This window comes from Fusarium verticillioides, chromosome 11 (genome assembly GCF_000149555.1).
Source record: "Fusarium verticillioides 7600 chromosome 11, whole genome shotgun sequence".
NCBI classification, from domain to species: Eukaryota; Fungi; Ascomycota; class Sordariomycetes; order Hypocreales; family Nectriaceae; genus Fusarium; species Fusarium verticillioides.
In genome coordinates, this window is record NC_031685.1 from 893,594 (window position 1) to 912,010 (window position 18,417).

Here is an 18,417-nt window from a genome sequence, read left to right on the forward strand (position 1 = left end):
CTTCAACGACGGCCGCTCTTCAGCAGAGCATATTTATTTACTGGGCACTTTAGACAATTGATGGAAGACACCGTCAAACCAACCATGTCATTCTTATCTCAGTTCCACCTCCTACTGGAGATCTCTTGTTCATCTCGTTTGACCAACCAATTCTCATTGAGCAAAGATCGCTGACACATAACGTAACACCAACTCCATTTTATTTTTTGAATCCACGGCCCCGTTTCTTTTCGCTCAGCCAAGGGACATTCCAATGACCTGATGGTTTTTGAAGATTTGCTAACTTTTACGTGAGAGACTCACGTTCCCCCATGGGGCTCCGCGAGTCTTTTTTTCTTCCGTGCAAGATAACGAGACGAGCGTTTTTTTTTTTTACAAGGTCTCCACGGAAGATAAACATCTGGAGACTTTGGGCTTGGCGGATGTATATAAGATTTCGTATCGCCCGATGTTGAGTTGAGGTTGGTCTTTATCTCGTCAAACTGTCGCTGATCATAACCCGCCATTATACATCTTCTTACCTCGCATTGAGGTTTTATTACTGACTGCTATTATCTTATTCGGGGCTGAGAGCTTTGAATCAGCAGACAGAACTTAGCTACTATTTTGTTTCATTGAATATGGGCGCTGAAGACAAGACGACAAAGACTCAGCCTGAGATGGCTCAGCCGGAGCATCACCGCCCTGCATCCATTCGCGGCATCGACGGCGATGAAATCAACACTATCAACGATGGCGGCGACATCATGAACTCCAAGGAGCAATCCGACGAGCCTGTTCAAAACATCTTCAACCAAGGCGGCAAGAACTACAGAACACTCGGCAAATGGGACACAGTCTTCGTCCTCGTCACCAACCAAGTCGGACTTGGTGTATTATCACTCCCAGGATGCCTTAAAGTCCTCGGAGTCGTGCCGGGCGTCATTGCGATCATTGGCCTCGGTTCCCTCTCTGCCTATACTGCATATGAACTCCTCCAGTTTTATAGAAAGTATCCCCATGTCGTCAACGTTGTTGATATGTGCGGTATCATCGGTGGTCGACCGCTTGAGATCATTGCGGGTATTGGTTTGATGATCAAGGTCATGATGACCTGTGCATCTGCCAGTGTAACGTTATCAGTTGCGTTCAACACCCTGAGTAACCATGCCTTCTGTACCGTCAGCTTCGTCATCATCGCCGTCGTTGCTTGTTGGGCCTTATGCCTCCCGAGAACCGTCAAATTCGTCTCGCAATCTGGTATCCCCTCTACACTCAGTATTCTAGCCGCTGCCCTTACCGTCATGATCAGCTTGGGTATCGATACTCCATCTCAGGCCCCTCCAGGATGGGATCGCGAAATTCAGGTTATTGGCAACCCAACTTTCCGACAAGGCCTCAACGCTTGTCTCAAGATCTGCTACGCCTATGCCGGAAACATCAGCTTCGTCTCATACATGGCCGAGATGAAGAACCCTAGTCGTGATTTCCCCATGGCCTTGGCCTGCCTTGAGGTCTTCTCCATTACCCTTTACACAATCGTCGCCGTGGCCATCTATTGTCTGGCTGGGGACTTCACGACCTCTCCAGCTCTTGGATCCGCGCCCCGAATCGCCGCCAAGGTCGCCTACGGACTCGTGCTTCCTTGTGTGTTCGCAACAGCTATGGCTTTCGGTCATACCGGCATCAAGTACATGTATGTTGTCGCCATGCGATCAATTAAGGCTACCCACCAAGTCACAGACCGAAGCTTCAAGTCTTGGGGCATCTGGGTTGCCTGTGTGACCCTTTACTGGATCATTGTCTTTGTCATTTCCAACGCCATCCCCATTTTCGACTCCATCCTCTCCATCTCCTCCGCCACCACGATCGCCTGGTTCACCTTTGGTCTCAGTGCCATCTTCTGGTTTCACATTAATAAGGGCCAGTATACCAAGAACTGGAAGAAGATTGCCCTTTGCATCATTAACGGAATGCTTATTGTTCAGTCGTTGTTCATGAACGGTGGAGGCTTATGGTCTTCTATCACCGAATTATTGAACATCTTTGAGAACGATAAGAGCTCTATTCGTGGCGTCTTCTCATGCGGTGACAACTCCATTTAGATACCAAAGTCAAGAACTTTATAGACATAGATATTACGCAGCAAGTATATAGCGATTGAATGATACATGATGATATTTTTACTACTTCTTCTAATTAGAGGTTTAACTGATCAATTGATAATTACGGATGCAGGTCTTACGGTACTTGTCTTGTACTCGGTGAGTAGTCCGTGAAAATTCTCCATTCCAGGGATCAATGCAAGCTGTGGTCACCCTAACAGCAGGGTGAACGGAGTTGCCGGGGGCAGCGACAGGCATTGCATGTCTTGCCAATTGACTGCTATGGTATGAACGAGTAGACGAGCTAGACAACCTGATAAAACTTGACCAGCAAAGCGGAGCCGGGAGAATCTCGCGATGCTTCGGGCCGACCAATGAAGGACGAGGGTGGCGAGGCGGCATCTCGAGATCTGGAGTGGCCAGACCAAGCTCCGGCGCCGCAGATCTGAGTCACTGTCAAAGGGCTGAAGCTAGCCAATACGTTGAAGGTTGCTGACAGGCCCCAGGCGTTTGAAGAAGTCGTCTTCTTTACGTGGGTGGTGCTTTGTTCGATTGGTCGCCTGCAGACATGGAGATCAGGATTCGAATAGCATGGCAACCGGAAGGCATGAAGTCGAGTTCCAATGAGATCTGGTTACTTCATCCAATTTTCGGGGTCAATTCATATTGAAAATTACCTAAGTCGCTCTTTGATAAAGTCATTTTGACGATGGAATAAGACTCCGTCAAAGTGGGGTCAGATACGCGATACGAGCGATACGGGATACGAAGACTGACTTGATCATCGTGTCTATTTAAGAAAAAAGCAGTGCCTGGTCTTTGATATTGAATCTTCAACTTGTCAATATCGAAACTGAGGAAAACTCCATCTCTCCAAATTTCATCTCAATTCCTTGTCTTTTACCAGAGCCAGACGACCCAAACGTTGGCATACATCATGGTCACAGTTGCTCCCTTTCGACCGCGTATATCCACCTTGCGCTCACTTCAAAGACTTTCGGCCATTCGATACAACAATATTTCCTCACATTCACCATTCGATCCAAGATGGATGACACGAGAGAGCAGGAAAAGAAAGGCTCAGCGAAATGAGACTGCAGAGCCCAACCCCTCCTACCCAGCTTTCAGTCTCAACTATCTGGGCCTTAGCAAACGGACCAGAATACTCTTAATGGTAGTTCTGAATATCTTTGGTACTATCGAGACTTGGGTTTGGTGCAAAGCCATCTGGCAATGGAGAAAAAGTCGTCAAGAAGCAAAACAGTGACTTTCTGCTGGTCATGCATCGCAGATATACACCATTGGTTTCTTCATTGACCCAGTCACGGGCATATGTTTATAACTTGATGGGATACCATTCTACCACTGGCAGCAACCTCCGAGAATGAATAGCCCGTTGCCTGGAGGAAATGCTTACAAACGCGCAATCGTTGTCATAGATACTACGAAAGTGCTGAGGCGCATTCCTTTGGCTGAGTGATATACTTTCGGGATCGACCGTCAAGATTGCCATGATACCGATTATCCGGACATAAGCCGGCTGTCATTACGTAGACATCGGATCTATCGGCAATTTTATCCGACAATCTGGCGTGGCTCTACTCCATACCTATCGTCATCAAGCAACTTTGGCGTGAGGCATGCGGGGTGAAAGCATGTTTTCATAGTGCTCAACAGCAGCTTGGAAGAGTCAACGACTTGCTCTGGCTGCCGTGCCTTTTTGAGATTGGCCACAGGGATCAAGCCGAGATCTCGAGGGCGTTGCATTGGCGAATCTCGGCTGGCTTAATCAAATGATCCTTTGCCTGGAGCAAGGTTCTCGGGAAGTGGTGCTGTAGCCGAGCTGAGGTTGCAGCGGGGATTCATTGCGAGTTAGTAGAGAGTTTGGAGCAACGCGTGCGAAAGCTCAGACGGAATGAATATGCCGGTTATGAAGGTTTGTATCCTCTTCATCCTCAGATGGCGAAATTGGAAGATAAGAAGCGCGTAACAGGACAAATAAATGGCTGCTCAAATCGTAATATTGCCAGTACCGCGAGGAAAGTTATAAAAATAGAAATTTGTCTTCTATAGGGTATGTCAATGTCTCTTTATTTTTCACAATGGCCATCGCGAAGTATCATGATAATGGTACTTTCCGGGTGCGGGCCACGCGTAATTTAGACGCGCGTATTTCCGAGTGAATCTATACGACAACAATAAGCTAGGTCTCATCTTTTACGGCATAAAAGCACCATATCTAAAATTAACCGCCAAAAATGAGACATTAATTCGACGAACTTTAATTTCAGGTTGTTGTCTGGCATTCAGGTATCGCGTTGGCCACTGTTTGTATTTGATCTGCTGCTTAGCTCTCCTGGGTGAGATTGATAAGTCCCACGACCTTCTTAAACATTCTAGACAGTGTCTCAAGAAACGCAAGTTTGTGAATGACTCGCCCAGAGATTTCTTGTTCAAGGAGAAGACGGAACCTTATAAACTGGAAATGAGGGTCGAGTCTAGACTTGGTTGATCCATGCTACCTATTTCCCCGGCATCTTAAGCGAATCCATAGCGCAGGGATTGCGTAATCTGTGCTCTCGCTTCCTCGTGTTTATTACTTCGCCTCCTTTGACCTGAATTTCCTGAAGCAATTTTTCGGCCCCGTTTCTGGACTAAAAAGCAAGACTGCGCCTCCTTGCTAGCCGTTTAACCCCTTTTGACAGATGATTCGTCATTTAATTCAGGAGAGTGTCTCAATCGATACGAAGAGTGGTTTCCCGCTCAAGTTATTGCGTGTACGTTTTATAAAACTCATGAGAGCATTTTTGGACTTGATAACAGACTTGGCTATTCGATCTTGCTACGTTGATGAAAAAGATAAGCCGTGGAGTTGAATCTCTCCGTCTGCGCTAGCATTAAAGTTTATTCCCCGCTGGTCGATCATTGGGCGAGATGAGAGCGTCATTGGCCAAAACGGTCGCTGTCACTTCGGCCTTGGCAGCTGTTGTTCATGGCATTGATGTATCATGGGACGACGACAGTAAGTCAGCCGGTCTATACTCCTTCGCTGCTGGGTTATTCACCATATCCAGAATCTATCAAACAAGCTGCTAGTACTGTTGCGTATGGCTTGGTGAAATACTACACTGGTAACAACACTGGTGATACACCAGGCAACCTGCCAGATCCATATTATTGTAAGTGACGATGAGGAGGAATACAAGATAACTTCAGCATCTGACTCGAAACAGGGTGGACGGCAGGGGGTATGTTTGGTACATTAATCGACTACTGGTGGCTTACTGGCGATGAGAGCTACAACAAGATTACTACACAGGCCATGCTGCATCAGGTCGGAACAAATGACGACTATATGCCCGATAACCAGACTATGACAGAAGGCAACGACGATCAAGGATTCTGGGCAGTCGCTGCTATGTCGGCAGCTGAACATAAATATCCTGACCCGCCTGCAGACCAACCGCAATGGCTAGCACTAGTTCAGGCTGTTTTCAACGAATATGTTAGCCGTTGGGATACACAGCATTGCGACGGCGGAATGAGATGGCAAATCTTCACATGGAATGCCGGATACGATTACAAAAATTCCATTTCGAACGGTTGCTTCTTCAACATAGCTGCTCGCCTCGCTCGCTACACTGGCAATACCACTTACGGGGACTGGGCCGAGAAGGTTTGGGACTGGGAAACAAAGATCGGGCTCATCAACAGCGATTACCAGGTCCGAGATGGTGTCCATTTCGAAGGAAAATGCCCCAGCTCCATGGATACCAACCAATGGACCTACAACAGCGGTGTTTACCTTTACGGAGCTGCTGCCATGTACAACATCACCGGAAAAGCTTCATGGAAAACCCGAGTAGATGGTCTGCTGGAGGACATAAAGACTGTGTTTGTGAAGAATGGCGTTATTTATGAACAGTTCTGCGAGGAACACAAGCTTTGTAACCTCGACCAACAGACCTTCAAAGGCTATCTAGCCCGTTGGATGGCAGCTACCGCATTAGTAGCTCCACATACATCCGAATACATCACAGCGACGCTGCTATCGACGGCAAAAAAGGCCGCCGTCTCATGTTCAGGATCACCATCTTCAGGATTCGCAGGCCAGGCTGGCACGGCTTGCGGCTTCACATGGTTGACCAACGGGTTCGATGGGATCGTTGGGGTTGGACCGCAGATGAGTTCTCTGCAATCCATCATGTACACCCTCGCCCCGGCGGCGAAAGCACCAGTGACTACGAAGACTGGAGGAACGTCAAAAGGAAACCCGGGTGGCGGCCAGACAAACATGGATGTCGACGTGTCAAAACCGAAATATGCAAAGATCACAACGATGGACAAGGTAGGGGCGGGCGCCATAACATGTATGATTTTAGCTTGCGTTATTGGGGGTTCTGTTTTTGCTACTATCTAAGTATCGTTTATCAAATCAAGTTTAGCCTCTTCCTTTATTAAGATTGAATAGCCTCTAGTTCTCCATCGTGGCTCGCGTAGAACTGGGAAGGCAGTCATTGCCACGCACCATGTTAAGGTATTATCCTCATCCTTCGCCACTGTATCATCTTTGAATTATACTGACGCAGGCTCTGTCTAGCTGCCAACTGCTAGAAAAACTCTGCTACGACCCTTGTCTGTAAAACACACTCAAAAAGGTCGGCATACACGTTCAGATCGCCTCGATTTAACCGTTCGGTTTTCATCCACTCCTGTGTGTCGACGACAGTTCGAGAGTCTCAAATGCCACCGATCGGCCATGCCACCACTTGACCTTAGCGGACGGATAGTCAGCACCAGGACCTTTCAGTACCTGTCCAGGGTGTACCACGTTCAGCAAGACCAAAGCGATGAGCATCGGCAATGCATCAAGGTAGAGCTGGAACTCCTCATGTCGAAGGACCACATTGTTGCTATTTGCACCACCACCGAATTCGACGAGACGAAAGATAACTCGCACCTGGTGACATCAAGTTAGTTATGGCATGCAAACCTGTCGTATGGGATACTTACCACGATGAGGATAAGGACGATGTAGACAACCCAGCAGAGAGGCTTCAACCAAGGGCTCCGATTCTCTTGCTTCCCTATCCGAGCATTAAGAGAAAGCTCACGATAGAAGAGGCCGTGAATGACAAGGAAGACGACGACGCAGCCAAGCTGGATGCCAATACCGGCCATATAAATATGTTGCCCTAACTTCGATGTATCTGCATTGTTCGAGGCTAGCATACCTCCACCAGCAGCCTGTATGATGAAGCACATGACATCGAAGATGACGAAGATCTTGGCAAGCCATTGTGCTGAGATGCCGGCTACGCGGCGATGCGGGATAACGAAATGGACAAGACGGGCGACGATCATGTATATGAATGCATTGATCCCTGAACACAAATATCAGCTGAGTACCGCACGCGGAAGATGGAGTCCTCACAGATCGGGGCCAGTAGAAATAGAAGAGTCGAGACGGTGACGTAGGCCGCGTGCTGCTGGTCCCTTGCACCTAGGGCGCGAACGATGAAGCAGATGCACTCCCAAGATGCTCCCATGACGATGACCCAACAGAATTTCTGGCCATGTCAGTCTGCTATTCCTCCAACGCATAAGCTGGAAAGTACCTGTTTGAGGATGATTGCCTGAGCCAAGTGAGCCACGGTGGACAAGCCAAAGGCAACCGCAAAGGCTGTATTGTCTTCCCAGTTTGGGTAGAATCCATAGTTGGCGTTACAAGAGTCCGGAGGGACATATCCGTACTTGTCTGGCACTGCAGTTGTGCACGAGTGCGTCGCTGATGAAGTAGTTGAAGTCGCACGGGCGAGTAGAGTGAGAGTCGGTATCATGGTAGACATAGTTGGTATAGAATTCATGGGAGATGGTTAGTATCGATATTTGAATGATTGATATCGAGAATAAAGTAAATAAGGCTGGCCCTGCAGCTTCTCGTGTCTTTATACCAACTGGCCAACGTTGAAGCCTCCCCAGGAGTCGTAAGCAATGTTGCAAATCAGCCCTTGACCCAGCATGATGGCACAACAATGCGTCGTTTTGAAGAAGGAAAACGAGAATTAGTTACGCGTCCAGATTAGCATTCCCTGAGAGTGAATCCCAATAGGTTAGGGATTATAGTCAATTGTCTTGCCTTTTGACTGCTGCGCACCGACCCTCAGAATCCAGACCCTGTGATTGGCTCGTTCGTCGCTTTCGTCGTTTTCTCAAAATAAGATCAAGGATGGGGCTTCGGATTAGACCAAGCGCTACTGCTCCCGTTTTAGGCTGCATCAACAAAACAGCTCCCAGGAGGCAGTGTTCCCAAACCCCCTCGCCATTTAATTCCATGCCATTTGATTCCATACCATTTTGGAACATCTCCACCGAGTCTAAGCAGAAAGATCTCTTGCCTGGCCCAAAGGCCACATGATGAACCTCCGCAAACCGTCAGGCAAACGTCTCCCAATATTCAAGATCCAGGACCGAGTGATCTGTTTCAAAAAGGCAAACCGTCTACTAGAAGTGCTGAGGAAGCATTCTTCCAGCATATGGTTCAGTACCAAGAAATGCGCAAGAAGAATCTGGGCTCGGTAGTTGGAAGGATCCGTGAAGCTGGCGTAGTCTCCATCCGTCATCTTGTTTGTCAAAGCATAGCAGAATACCATTTCCAAGAGTGCTGTTACTGTTAGTCAAGTCTTTGATGGTGAAAAAAGAAGAAAAACAAACCGTCTCGTGGTGATGTTTTGCTCAGTAGAGCTAATCTCTCCAGTCTTGAGAGGTACTGCAGCTCAGCTTGTCCTTGAAGTAAGGGCTGAAGTATTTTGAGGGATGCGAGAAAATCTTCAATGACTATTTCATCGGTAGATCCGTGCTGCTCCTCCACAAATTTCTCCATGCTTCCAACCCACGAATTGCGTGTGAATTGACGGAACATGGATGTCTGATGATCAGTTACCAAAGTGGTCGAGATGAGCATCCATCCACGCATCATTGCTATGAACTCCATCAGGCCGTCTGGCATGTAGGTAGACTGAAAGGTGAGGCCGATGATTGCAGCATAACGGGCGTCCGCATCGATCACGGTATGACAAGGTTGCGATAGCGCATCATTTAAACCCCGAATAGCGGAGATTCTGAGATTCAGAGCCTCCACAGAGTAGTCGGCTTTATTGGACACAGTCAGGTGCTGGGCCGCAAGAGCTAGTATGCTTGAGGCCAGAAATTCATACTGTGGATTCGAGTCAGACACGATATCTGGAGGCAGATTGACGGAGAGATAGATATACCTTGTGCGAGAGCGCAGCCACATCTTGCCACACAGCTGAGGCGCCATATGGATGCGGTGGATATGCTTCGGTGAGGAAATGATGGAAAAACCGAAGATGATCGAGGCATACTTTGACTGTAGGCGCTGAAGGGACATTCTGAGGATCAGGCAAAACAGCCGCGGGATAAACGCATGGTAAGCGCATGCGGCGACAGCCTTGACACTCGGGTCGGTGCTCAGAACACTTGACACGACGCCGCTTGCAATTGAAGCAGCCGCGCCGAGTCTTTGGAAAGCCTCTGCCAGGCACGGGTTTGCGCCGTGGAGCTTCTGGTGGCGATGAGGGCCCGTCTCTGATGAGAGGCGAAGTCATGGTACCTGGATGCAGCGTGCTTCGATGACAATGTGATGCTTTGACAGAGGCGGACTGTGATGGAATAAATACACGAATTATTTATGGGTGCCTGGAGGCTTTAAAGCCCTGCTAGCCCGCCACTTTTCCCCTTAGAATCTCTATCCCGCTCAAAATCCCTGCTCCACAGGGCCTAGCACCGGGACCCAGTACTTAATTAATACTCTTATAAAACCTCTCCGAGTTCATAAGAGTCTCTACTTATATTGATTAAATAGAGTGATACTAACTTCCTCAACCTAGTTTCATTTAATTTTTTATTTATTTACTCATTTCAAATATCCTCCATTAAGAGTCATCTTCGATTCAAATGCTATAGTCCTTAAAAATGATCAAGAGCTGCAAGAGTATGTGGAGCTTGGAGGACCAGGCATACGCAGAACTGACAGCGGCCGTGAGCTGTGCTAAGGAAGAAAGACCCTCGAAGGATACGTAGGTATCTGAACAACTGCTCTCAACCTATGCAAGCCGGCGTAAGGTTTTGAGTTATCAGTACCAAGGTGTATCTTGCTCCAAAACCCCTTACGATACCAATGAGCCAGCACAATGGCATCTCGCTCTTATAACAACAGGAATCGGCAGAATAGGTAGAGAGTGAAATATTCATGGTATAAATGGGGACCATATAGTAACTTCAGACTCGAAAAGAGCTGATACTTCAGGAATGCCTTTAAAAAGAGACATCTTTCCCAAGACTTTAGAGATGAAAAAGGTATGCGAACGTGATCTAGCTGAGGTTTCGACCCGGGCTGGAAACTCTTATTTGAACGAGCCGAAGTATTGTTGACGGGCCATTCAATGTTTTATTTCAATCTCATCTAATACTCGTGTGAAGACCAGCAGCATCCACTTTTGAGAGAAGGATTTCTGAAGGGGTATGACAGTCTTTGAGCTTCAGAACAGTCTTCCCTTCTCCTTTAGTCTTCGATACAAATAATGATTTGAGAGATGAGCTGATAGACCCTTAGCTGGGTCGGTTTGTCAGAGTCTTCGAGAGGGTTAGGAAAGTTTTGCTTTGCGTAATGGCAAAAGAAAGCATATTCCTGTTTGTCTCAGCGAAGACCAGGTATATATTCAAATACATTTTCCTATCTTTGTCTTGGATAACGTTTTGGTTCAAGGTCAACGAGGTAAGCGAGAACCATAGCGTCCTGGAGAAGACCTCCAGTCTTGTCGAGGCCGGTTAGTTCCCTGAGCATCTCCCGCACGACGATGTGGCGGGAAACTTTGTAGGCGAACCCTAATTGCTGGGGGCGGAGTTCGCTTTGCACAATCTTCACTTTCGCGGCAGGGGCCTGTGAACTTAATCATATACATGTGATGGATCATATCATCGCAGCCCTCTGTAACTCTAATATGTGATGGCGCTTGATGATTCATTTATATTCGCAGTGGAACGATTAGGCAGGGGCTTGTCAAGAATTGAAAAGTGGCAAAAATAAGGCGTCAGAATCATTATGTAGTAGGTTTACAACGCAGGTCGATGTAAACCATGTGAACATCGCGGCGACACAAGTAAATGTGACCCCTGAAAGCTGCTATACTCGCGACACTGAAGCGCAAGTCCATGATGGCCAAGGCTGTTTCAACCGGACCATGGAAAGGGTTCAAATCAATTCCTGGTCAGACTTCCTATCTGATCTAGGTTCCCCTCAACATAAAGTTTGTGTTGTAGTCATCGATCAGCATTTTGCTTGAATGCCAAACTTCAAGTCTCCAGATGTGTTTCGCAGTTGGGACTGGTGGCTGAGAGCCCACTTCCCACCAACTCTTCATTTCAAATGTTTCCCCTCACGGTAAGACCAATTCGTAGATCTTATAAGAACACCTGACAAGATAGGGCACCACTCGTTCTTCTGTTTCATTCCTTTCTCTGACTCATCACGTCTTCTCGTCCCGCTCCCAAGCAATGCCCCCTAACATGAAAGCCGCCATCTTCTTTGGCGTCTGGCTGTTCGCCTCAGCATATGCCCAATGGCCATGCGGCAATATAGAGGAGGTACATCCACCTTTCAACTGGCATAACTGTGTTCAAGGGCCCTGCAAGAAATACTACGGCGCCATCGTTCTGGAGTCCTCGCTACGTGAAACGAATTGCTGCGCCGGTCGCTTCGACATTAAGGACTTGAGCAGAGGACACTGTAACAAGAAGGATAGAGACACCTGCCCAGTGGACTGCTGTATCGAGGGCGCTGACTATCAATCTCATGGCATATCGACCGACGGCACGAGCCTGAAATTGGACCTCGGCGCCACCGCGCCTCATGTTCCCAAGGATCTGATTCGGGTAATGCCTTTGAAGGAAAGCGAAGAATACCAACACAAGCCTCTGACCCGTCGACACGATGGAGAGTATACTTTCACCATCGATGTTCGAAATGTCCCCCCAGGTTACAAGGCGAGAGTGTCACTGAATTGGATGTGGCCGAATGGTGCTAAATCAGAGATGAAGGGCGACAAAGCCGGCGCTAGGTACGGAACCGGGTATTGTGATGCTACATGCGACAAGGGGCAAAGGTTCGTCGAGGGCAGAGCCAATATCAAAGATTGGGTTCCTGATAAGAACGATCCCAAGTTGGGCACAGGTCGTACCGGTGCATGCTGCCACACAATTGTGCTATACGAGGGAAACATAGAATCTACGGATTACTCCTGGAGTCCTTGTCTTCCGCCGTGGTATCATAAGTGCGACAAGAAGTGGTGCGAAACAAGGTGTTTTGCATTCGGCTGTCGCTGGAACCCTAATGGGAACAAAATGAAACCATTCTTCGGCCCTGGACCAACCAATACTATCGACTCGACAAAGCCGTTCAGCGTTGTGACTCAGTTTTTCATTCAACAAACGCCAAAAGTGGATTGTATCATGAAAACTAGAGCCACCTACTATATCCAAGATGGAAAGCTTTTCCGCAGCGCACCATCCGACTACAGACCCAACGGCAAGCTGTTCAATACCATGAATAAGCAATTCTGTTACAAGATGGCGTCCGATTTCAAATGGGGCAAGCGGTGGAGAAGAGCCGGTACATGGTGGCAGCGAGGTCGTGGTAGCATGTACAAGATGGTGCCTGTTTTTAGCATATGGCGAGACGTGAGTGTGCTCTCCAAGCTATACCGTGGACAACACTGACCCTTTGATAGCGAGAATATGACAAGCTCCATCATTTGGAGCATGACGGGAAGGAGTTTGACGATTTCCCTCGCAACGCATCTGTTATTATCTCTGACTTGAGAATCGGCACGATTAACCAGACTTTTGTTGATCTGCTTGATCCGGAATTGCGGCCAGTTGACCTGCCACATCGAGACGGAATCACGTTTCAGGAAAAGTATCAACCCAAGCCCACAGGTTGGGGGGAAGATAAGCATTGAAGCGCGTGATGGTATTGAAGTTGTGCCTCGAGTTATGCTTTGACCTCTGTCGCAATTTCTGTGTGATCAAGGAACATCAACTGCCATGCTCCGTTATGTTATGAGATGATGAGAGGCTTTTGTTTCTGATAGTGAATATGAACAATCTCTACCCGTACACGAACGCAAGTGACATAACGCTTCATTATTCCAAAGCAGTCCATTTGACCGACTGCCGAATACTGTTACCGTGCTATTTATCGTGTCCACCAATGTCGCTCAAAGAAGCAGGAATAAGCACTCCGCTGAATTCACTAACAAGGAAGAGTCTTGACTTCCAGAGCGTCAGCGAATCATAAACAGATCCGAAATACTGGTATTCCGGAGTGCGGGGAATGCTAATCCAGAAAGCGGCCCTTCAACCCAAGAAGGCATTAGCTTCATGGGTCAATACCTGGGGTTTGCGGGGATTCCTTGATATGACGCTTCCAATTTCCTTCCTTGACCGCACAAACCATGACTAGAAGATATCAACAAGGTAAAGTTTGGCTAAATATCGGCTGGTCGATGCCTCTTCAAGTCATGAATCTGTTCACCATGAAGTACAAAAACGCCAGACCTAGCCTGATGTCTGTCGCGTACCGTAGGCCAAGGGCTCGCTGGACAACATCAATATGGCGCTGTTCGTTACCCATTTCCTGTCTGTATTGCTCTGGTTGCATTCATGCTTTGTGCTCGCCGTGCCACAACAGAATGGCTCGACTGACTTAAGCATCCTTCCGAAGGTGTCTCGGGTGAGAACATTTATCCTTACTGATATCCTCAATGAGCCCGATGACTCAATGTCCATGGTCCGGTATCTGCTATACTCCAATGAATTCGACACTCGGGGTCTTGTCGCCGTGACTTCTTGGTCCTTACGGAATGACACCCATCCTAGTGAAATCAAGAAGATCATCAAAGCCTATGCCAAGGTTGTTGACAAGCTAAACCAGCATGTTCACCCTGACAATGAATATCCGAGACCTGAGGATTTACTGAAACAGATTTCATCTGGGCCACGAGTGAGTTTCCTGGCAGTCTAAATGGTTTCGCAAGCTAATCCTGTCAGTCATATGGACGAGCGGCCCTCAAGGAGCCCATCAGCGACGGCGCCAAACTCCTTGTGAAGCGTCTTCAAGAGTCCAAAGATCCACTCCATGTTAGTCTCTGGGGCGGAGCCAACACTCTAGCTCAAGCGCTGCAACACATTGAAAAGACGAAGAGTAAGAAAGAAGCTGCCGATTTTCGATCTCGACTAAGGGTTTACTCCATCTCGGACCAGGATGACACTGGTGCTTACATCCGAGTCAAATGGCCAGATGTTTTCTTCATCGTCAACGTCCATGGCTATCGCGAATATCGTCTTGGAACATGGACTGGTATATCCACAGCCGACAACGGCGCAGCCAACACTACTAAAGTGACAGACGGTTGGCTTACTCCAAATATTCGATTGGGCCCTCTAGGAGCACTTTACCCCAATATTATATATACCATGGAAGGAGACAGTCCGAGTTTTATTTGGAATATCCAAAATGGTCTAAACGTTCCTGGTAGGCCGGAATATGGAGGCTGGGGAGGTCGATATACTCGCGTCACAGAAGACACCGACATTGACGAGTACGGTACATCTGGGGATGCTTTAATCAACACTAAGGGCCAAAGCTGGTTTAGTCCTTATGCTACTATCTGGCGCTGGCGGGATGCGTACCAAGACGACTTTGCTGCTCGTATGCAATGGACTCTGGTTGATAGTTTTGAAGAGGGCGCTCACCCTCCGAGCATCAACGTCAACGGATCTACGGGCAGTGAACCCCTAAGATTCAAGGTTGGCCTCAAAGACGCTATTGTCTTGGATGCCAGCAATACCATCGACACGGATAGTCAGGATGATTCATCTGGGTTGTACTTCGAATGGTACTCTTATGCTGAGTGTGCATCCCCAATGCTGACCAGTCTTGCTGCCAACTTCTTCTCCATTGATGCACTGGCGCCGCCAACAGGAACGAACGGCACACTGGCCGTAAATGAAGCAGGTTTCAGTAATGTGGCGTTAGGACCAATGGTCAGAATCTCGGCCAACTTGACTAGTTGGGAAGAGGAGCAACCAAGTTCGGTTGATAAGGAATGGCATGTTATACTTCAGGTCACCAACAACAAGGGATCATATCCGATCCGAAGGTATAGACGCGTCATTCTAGAGCTCCCTGACCCAAAGTAGACAGAATCCGCTTAAGTATCATATCATAATCATTCATGTTCGCCTTCACTTTTATATCTCATCACTAGTTCGTTCTTCAAACGCTCGGCTGATCAACCTTCGTTTCCTTCAACTGGGCAAATTCATCGTCCTCCTCCTAGCGAACCTCCACCTTTCTCCCAACCTCTTGTAGTTTACCATTCGCAGCAGCCTGTTTCAGACGCAATCGCAAGTCTTCATCCGGCGCACATGCCAAAGCCGCCAGTATACTATCCTTAAGTGCTGGTTTCTTTAGCTTCTGCGTCTCCCACATACACAGAATCGCAAACGCTATTCCGGTTACCAAACTTGCACAAGGAAACCACAAGTAACAGATAGTGTGAATGGTAATGGACTTTCTAACTGTCGATGAAAAATGCAAACAAACCCAAGATCGATCTTTATGCGAGAAAATGGCATAAAATACCTTAGGATAGCATAGAATAGTACTATAATAGAATGTCATCGACATTTAAATAACATTGACTACAAAGGACTAGACTATCTTATTTATGCATCCTGCCTGATCTCATCTTTGCTTTTCCTATCCCAGAAACTCGGCAAACTGCATAAACTCATGATCACTCTTCATCGCATCCAGTTCCTCTGATAAGGTCCCCAGCAACAACTCGACACCGCCGCCCTTTCTCATCGGCAAAATAAACAGACTCCTGAACGCTTTGTTCAGCCAATCCATCTGAACCCTCACTGGCTCTGGTGCTTCGAAGACAACACCACCGAAGGGCCCAAGATCGCTCGCCTGGAAAAGCGTCATGTTGATTGAGTAGCGAATGTGGACCGTCCCGTATGCCCTGACCAAGGAACGCCGTGGTATGGTTTCCTGGACTGTTATCTTTAATTGTATGTAGCAGACTGAGGGCGTCGTGGACAAGTTCTTGATCCACTCGAGTGCGCGCCTCGCGGCAGATTTGGGCAATCTTGTAGAGAGATGTCTGGGAAGAGCAGAGCTCCGCGACAGACATATGTTGTCGGTTCATGATAACGCAGTTGGCCATGTATGTTGGTGGGAGATGAGAACTAAAGTAGGTTCGGACGTCAGTGGGCATCTCGATGATAGACATGTCATCCGAGGAGGAGTCCTCAGGGCGGCGACGGGCACGAACGGCAGCGCGCCAGCAGAAAGCTTGCAGTACATCGCCGAGAGACAGAGGCCCTGAATCCTTGCTTAGACTTTGACTTTCTGGGTCCGCGGCATCAGCAGCCTCGACACTCTTCTGAAGTTTCTCAAGCTTCTGGGCCGAGATGACAAAGGTCGACGCCGTCAACGTGCGACCATCCGCGCGGGGCGCGGGCGGCTCAGGCAAATGACGAGACAAACGCGCCTTCTTCACATCAGGCTCAGTGACATCTCCGTTGACCGCGGTTACTTCTGTCATATCAGTGTCTTCCTCTTTCTCCTGATGCTTGCGCTTCAGCGCCGGATTGCGTATGGTAAAAAGCCCTAGACCCTCGGGTCGACCTCAGACGCCGGCTTCGCGAAACCTTCCACCTCGTACAAGATAGACAGCATGTCACGATTGAGACTCTCTGGGTGTAGCCACTCGGAAGTCGCAGACTGGTTGCCTTGGACGAACCGGCAGCATTCTGCCCATACCGTCAGCGCTATCAACATGCCGATACCATCAAAAGCGTGATGGTGAACATTGAAGGCCAAGACGCAGCCGCCGTCGACCAAATTGGCCTGTACGTTGAGCACATCCGTGGGTAGGTCGGGAAAGGAGGGGCAATTAGTCAAGAGCTCGTCAGGGTATGCCGAGGTCAAGAACCCAGAGGCCTGCTGCTCAGCATAAGATGGTACGGTAGATGAGAGGTCGCGAAAGCGCAATTGCCTTGGCTCTTCGGAAGATGTAGTACCTAAGGCCGTGGAGGGCAGTGAAGGCAGACTGATACCAACGTCTCCATTCTGATATCCGATCTCGTGCTCCGAACAGGGTATGACTTTACCCGCAAGAGCCGGCACGATCTCCATGGCGCGGACCAGACCTCGTTGGAGGACTTTGTACGCCTGCTCGAAGGAGACACCTGGGCAGAGTGGAATAAAGACATTGATACCCTCGTACATATTCCCGCCGAAAAGGTCCATTGGGCCCAGCTTGGAGGATAAAAGAGCCTTGTGCCGGTTCATCAGTGCTTTGATCTTGGCTTCTTGTGGATCTTGCTGTTGCTTCTCAGTCGATGATAAGGTAGTAGTGCCATTCGTTTTCGTCGTTCTACGCTCAGCAGCCAATCGCACAACAGTGGCAGCAATCCTCTTAATAGTCGATCCAGCATAGAAGTTCCGTGGTAGAAAAGTCCACCCCAAATCTTTAACTTCTGCTACCGCCTTGGTAGCCTTGAACACAAGCAGCGAGTCGAAACCAACAGTAAACAGATTAGCATCTGCCGGGGCATCTTTGACCGCAGGTACGATCGAAGCCAGCATACACCGAACTGCGCGGGTAGTTGAGTCCAAGGATGCTGGGTCGATGGCCAGCAGTCCAAGCGCTGCGACTTCGGCGTCGCTGTCATCCTCCCCACGCGACTGGTAGAAACGCTCGATGTAGCCGGCATATAGCGCCATGGTAGCCCGACGTTTGATAGTGCGCTTGTCGGTACGGATGAATGGTTTTCCTGCTTCGGAAAATGCAATCAAGTCTCGGTGAAGCTGGTTCTTGCGTAGAGACAGGGAGTTGGCCTTTTCAACCACATCCCAAATGCTGTTGAAGAGGGCTTCAGCATCATCGCCGTCTTTTTTGATGGTTGGGTCTTTCAGCTCGAATCGGCGGTCTCGCCACCACACTAGGCAGTAAAGTCATGTATACTCATTTATGGAATAAGCTAATGCAGTTAGAGGTCACTCTTCAACACTGATTGTTGTGTATCCAGCTTGCTTTCAAAAGGTCGAGGCTTAACACGTATACATTGGGCCAAGTCTGGTGAGGATTGCAATAGTGTAATCCTTTGGCTCAAACGATTGATAGCTCGTAAACAACCAAGAAGGAATCAGGTCTGTATTTACGAAAATAGAGCCCAG

At 48.3% G+C, this 18,417-nt stretch overlaps 8 protein-coding genes across 10 annotated transcripts; 5 read left to right on the top strand and 3 right to left on the bottom strand.

Moving 5' to 3' along the window:
* The first annotated feature begins 4 nt into the window (after window positions 1–4).
* On the top strand, window positions 5–2,214 carry FVEG_10900 (hypothetical protein). The gene is made up of 2 exons (XM_018900063.1): window positions 5–182; window positions 296–2,214. Exon 2 carries the CDS (start codon window positions 621–623, stop codon window positions 2,082–2,084), a length of 1,464 nt encoding a protein of 487 aa, XP_018758268.1. The 5' UTR covers window positions 5–182; window positions 296–620; the 3' UTR covers window positions 2,085–2,214.
* A 93-nt stretch (window positions 2,215–2,307) lies between these two features.
* On the top strand, window positions 2,308–4,616 carry FVEG_16916 (hypothetical protein). The gene has a single exon (XM_018906153.1). It carries the CDS (start codon window positions 3,022–3,024, stop codon window positions 3,349–3,351), a length of 330 nt encoding a protein of 109 aa, XP_018758267.1. The 5' UTR covers window positions 2,308–3,021; the 3' UTR covers window positions 3,352–4,616.
* A 22-nt stretch (window positions 4,617–4,638) lies between these two features.
* FVEG_10899 (mannan endo-1,6-alpha-mannosidase) lies at window positions 4,639–8,018 on the top strand. 3 transcript variants are annotated; one of them, XM_018900061.1, is made up of 5 exons: window positions 4,639–5,106; window positions 5,159–5,263; window positions 5,318–6,621; window positions 6,685–7,057; window positions 7,107–8,018. In XM_018900061.1, the coding sequence occupies exons 1-3, from the start codon at window positions 5,019–5,021 to the stop codon at window positions 6,502–6,504; spliced, it is 1,380 nt and encodes a 459-aa protein (XP_018758264.1). In that variant the 5' UTR covers window positions 4,639–5,018; the 3' UTR covers window positions 6,505–6,621; window positions 6,685–7,057; window positions 7,107–8,018. The 3 variants fall into 3 exon arrangements, with proteins under 3 accessions (XP_018758264.1, XP_018758265.1, XP_018758263.1); XM_018900062.1 differs by having other exon boundaries at window positions 7,113–8,018; XM_018900060.1 differs by having other exon boundaries at window positions 6,685–8,018.
* Window positions 6,644–7,933, bottom strand: FVEG_10898 (hypothetical protein; the record flags this gene model as incomplete). Its single annotated transcript, XM_018900059.1, has 4 exons — window positions 6,644–7,044; window positions 7,098–7,468; window positions 7,519–7,654; window positions 7,703–7,933. The coding sequence occupies 4 exons, from the start codon at window positions 7,931–7,933 to the stop codon at window positions 6,787–6,789; spliced, it is 996 nt and encodes a 331-aa protein (XP_018758266.1). The 3' UTR covers window positions 6,644–6,786.
* A 443-nt stretch (window positions 8,019–8,461) lies between the features above and the next one.
* On the bottom strand, window positions 8,462–9,760 carry FVEG_16915 (hypothetical protein; the record flags this gene model as incomplete). Its single annotated transcript, XM_018906152.1, has 3 exons — window positions 9,359–9,760; window positions 8,799–9,300; window positions 8,462–8,748 (listed from the first exon to the last, which is right to left on the bottom strand). Exons 1-3 carry the CDS (start codon window positions 9,710–9,712, stop codon window positions 8,462–8,464), a joined length of 1,143 nt encoding a protein of 380 aa, XP_018758262.1. The 5' UTR covers window positions 9,713–9,760.
* A 1,900-nt stretch (window positions 9,761–11,660) lies between these two features.
* Window positions 11,661–13,123, top strand: FVEG_10897 (hypothetical protein; the record flags this gene model as incomplete). The annotated part of the gene is made up of 2 exons (XM_018900058.1): window positions 11,661–12,842; window positions 12,893–13,123. The coding sequence occupies 2 exons, from the start codon at window positions 11,661–11,663 to the stop codon at window positions 13,121–13,123; spliced, it is 1,413 nt and encodes a 470-aa protein (XP_018758261.1).
* Window positions 13,124–13,776: 653 nt separating this feature from the next.
* On the top strand, window positions 13,777–15,365 carry FVEG_10896 (hypothetical protein; the record flags this gene model as incomplete). The annotated part of the gene is made up of 2 exons (XM_018900057.1): window positions 13,777–14,166; window positions 14,214–15,365. 2 exons carry the CDS (start codon window positions 13,777–13,779, stop codon window positions 15,363–15,365), a joined length of 1,542 nt encoding a protein of 513 aa, XP_018758260.1.
* Window positions 15,366–15,964: 599 nt separating this feature from the next.
* FVEG_16914 (hypothetical protein) lies at window positions 15,965–18,209 on the bottom strand (the record flags this gene model as incomplete). Its single annotated transcript, XM_018906151.1, has 3 exons — window positions 15,965–16,801; window positions 16,852–18,182; window positions 18,206–18,209. The coding sequence occupies 3 exons, from the start codon at window positions 18,207–18,209 to the stop codon at window positions 15,965–15,967; spliced, it is 2,172 nt and encodes a 723-aa protein (XP_018758259.1).
* Between the last annotated feature and the right edge of the window lie 208 nt (window positions 18,210–18,417).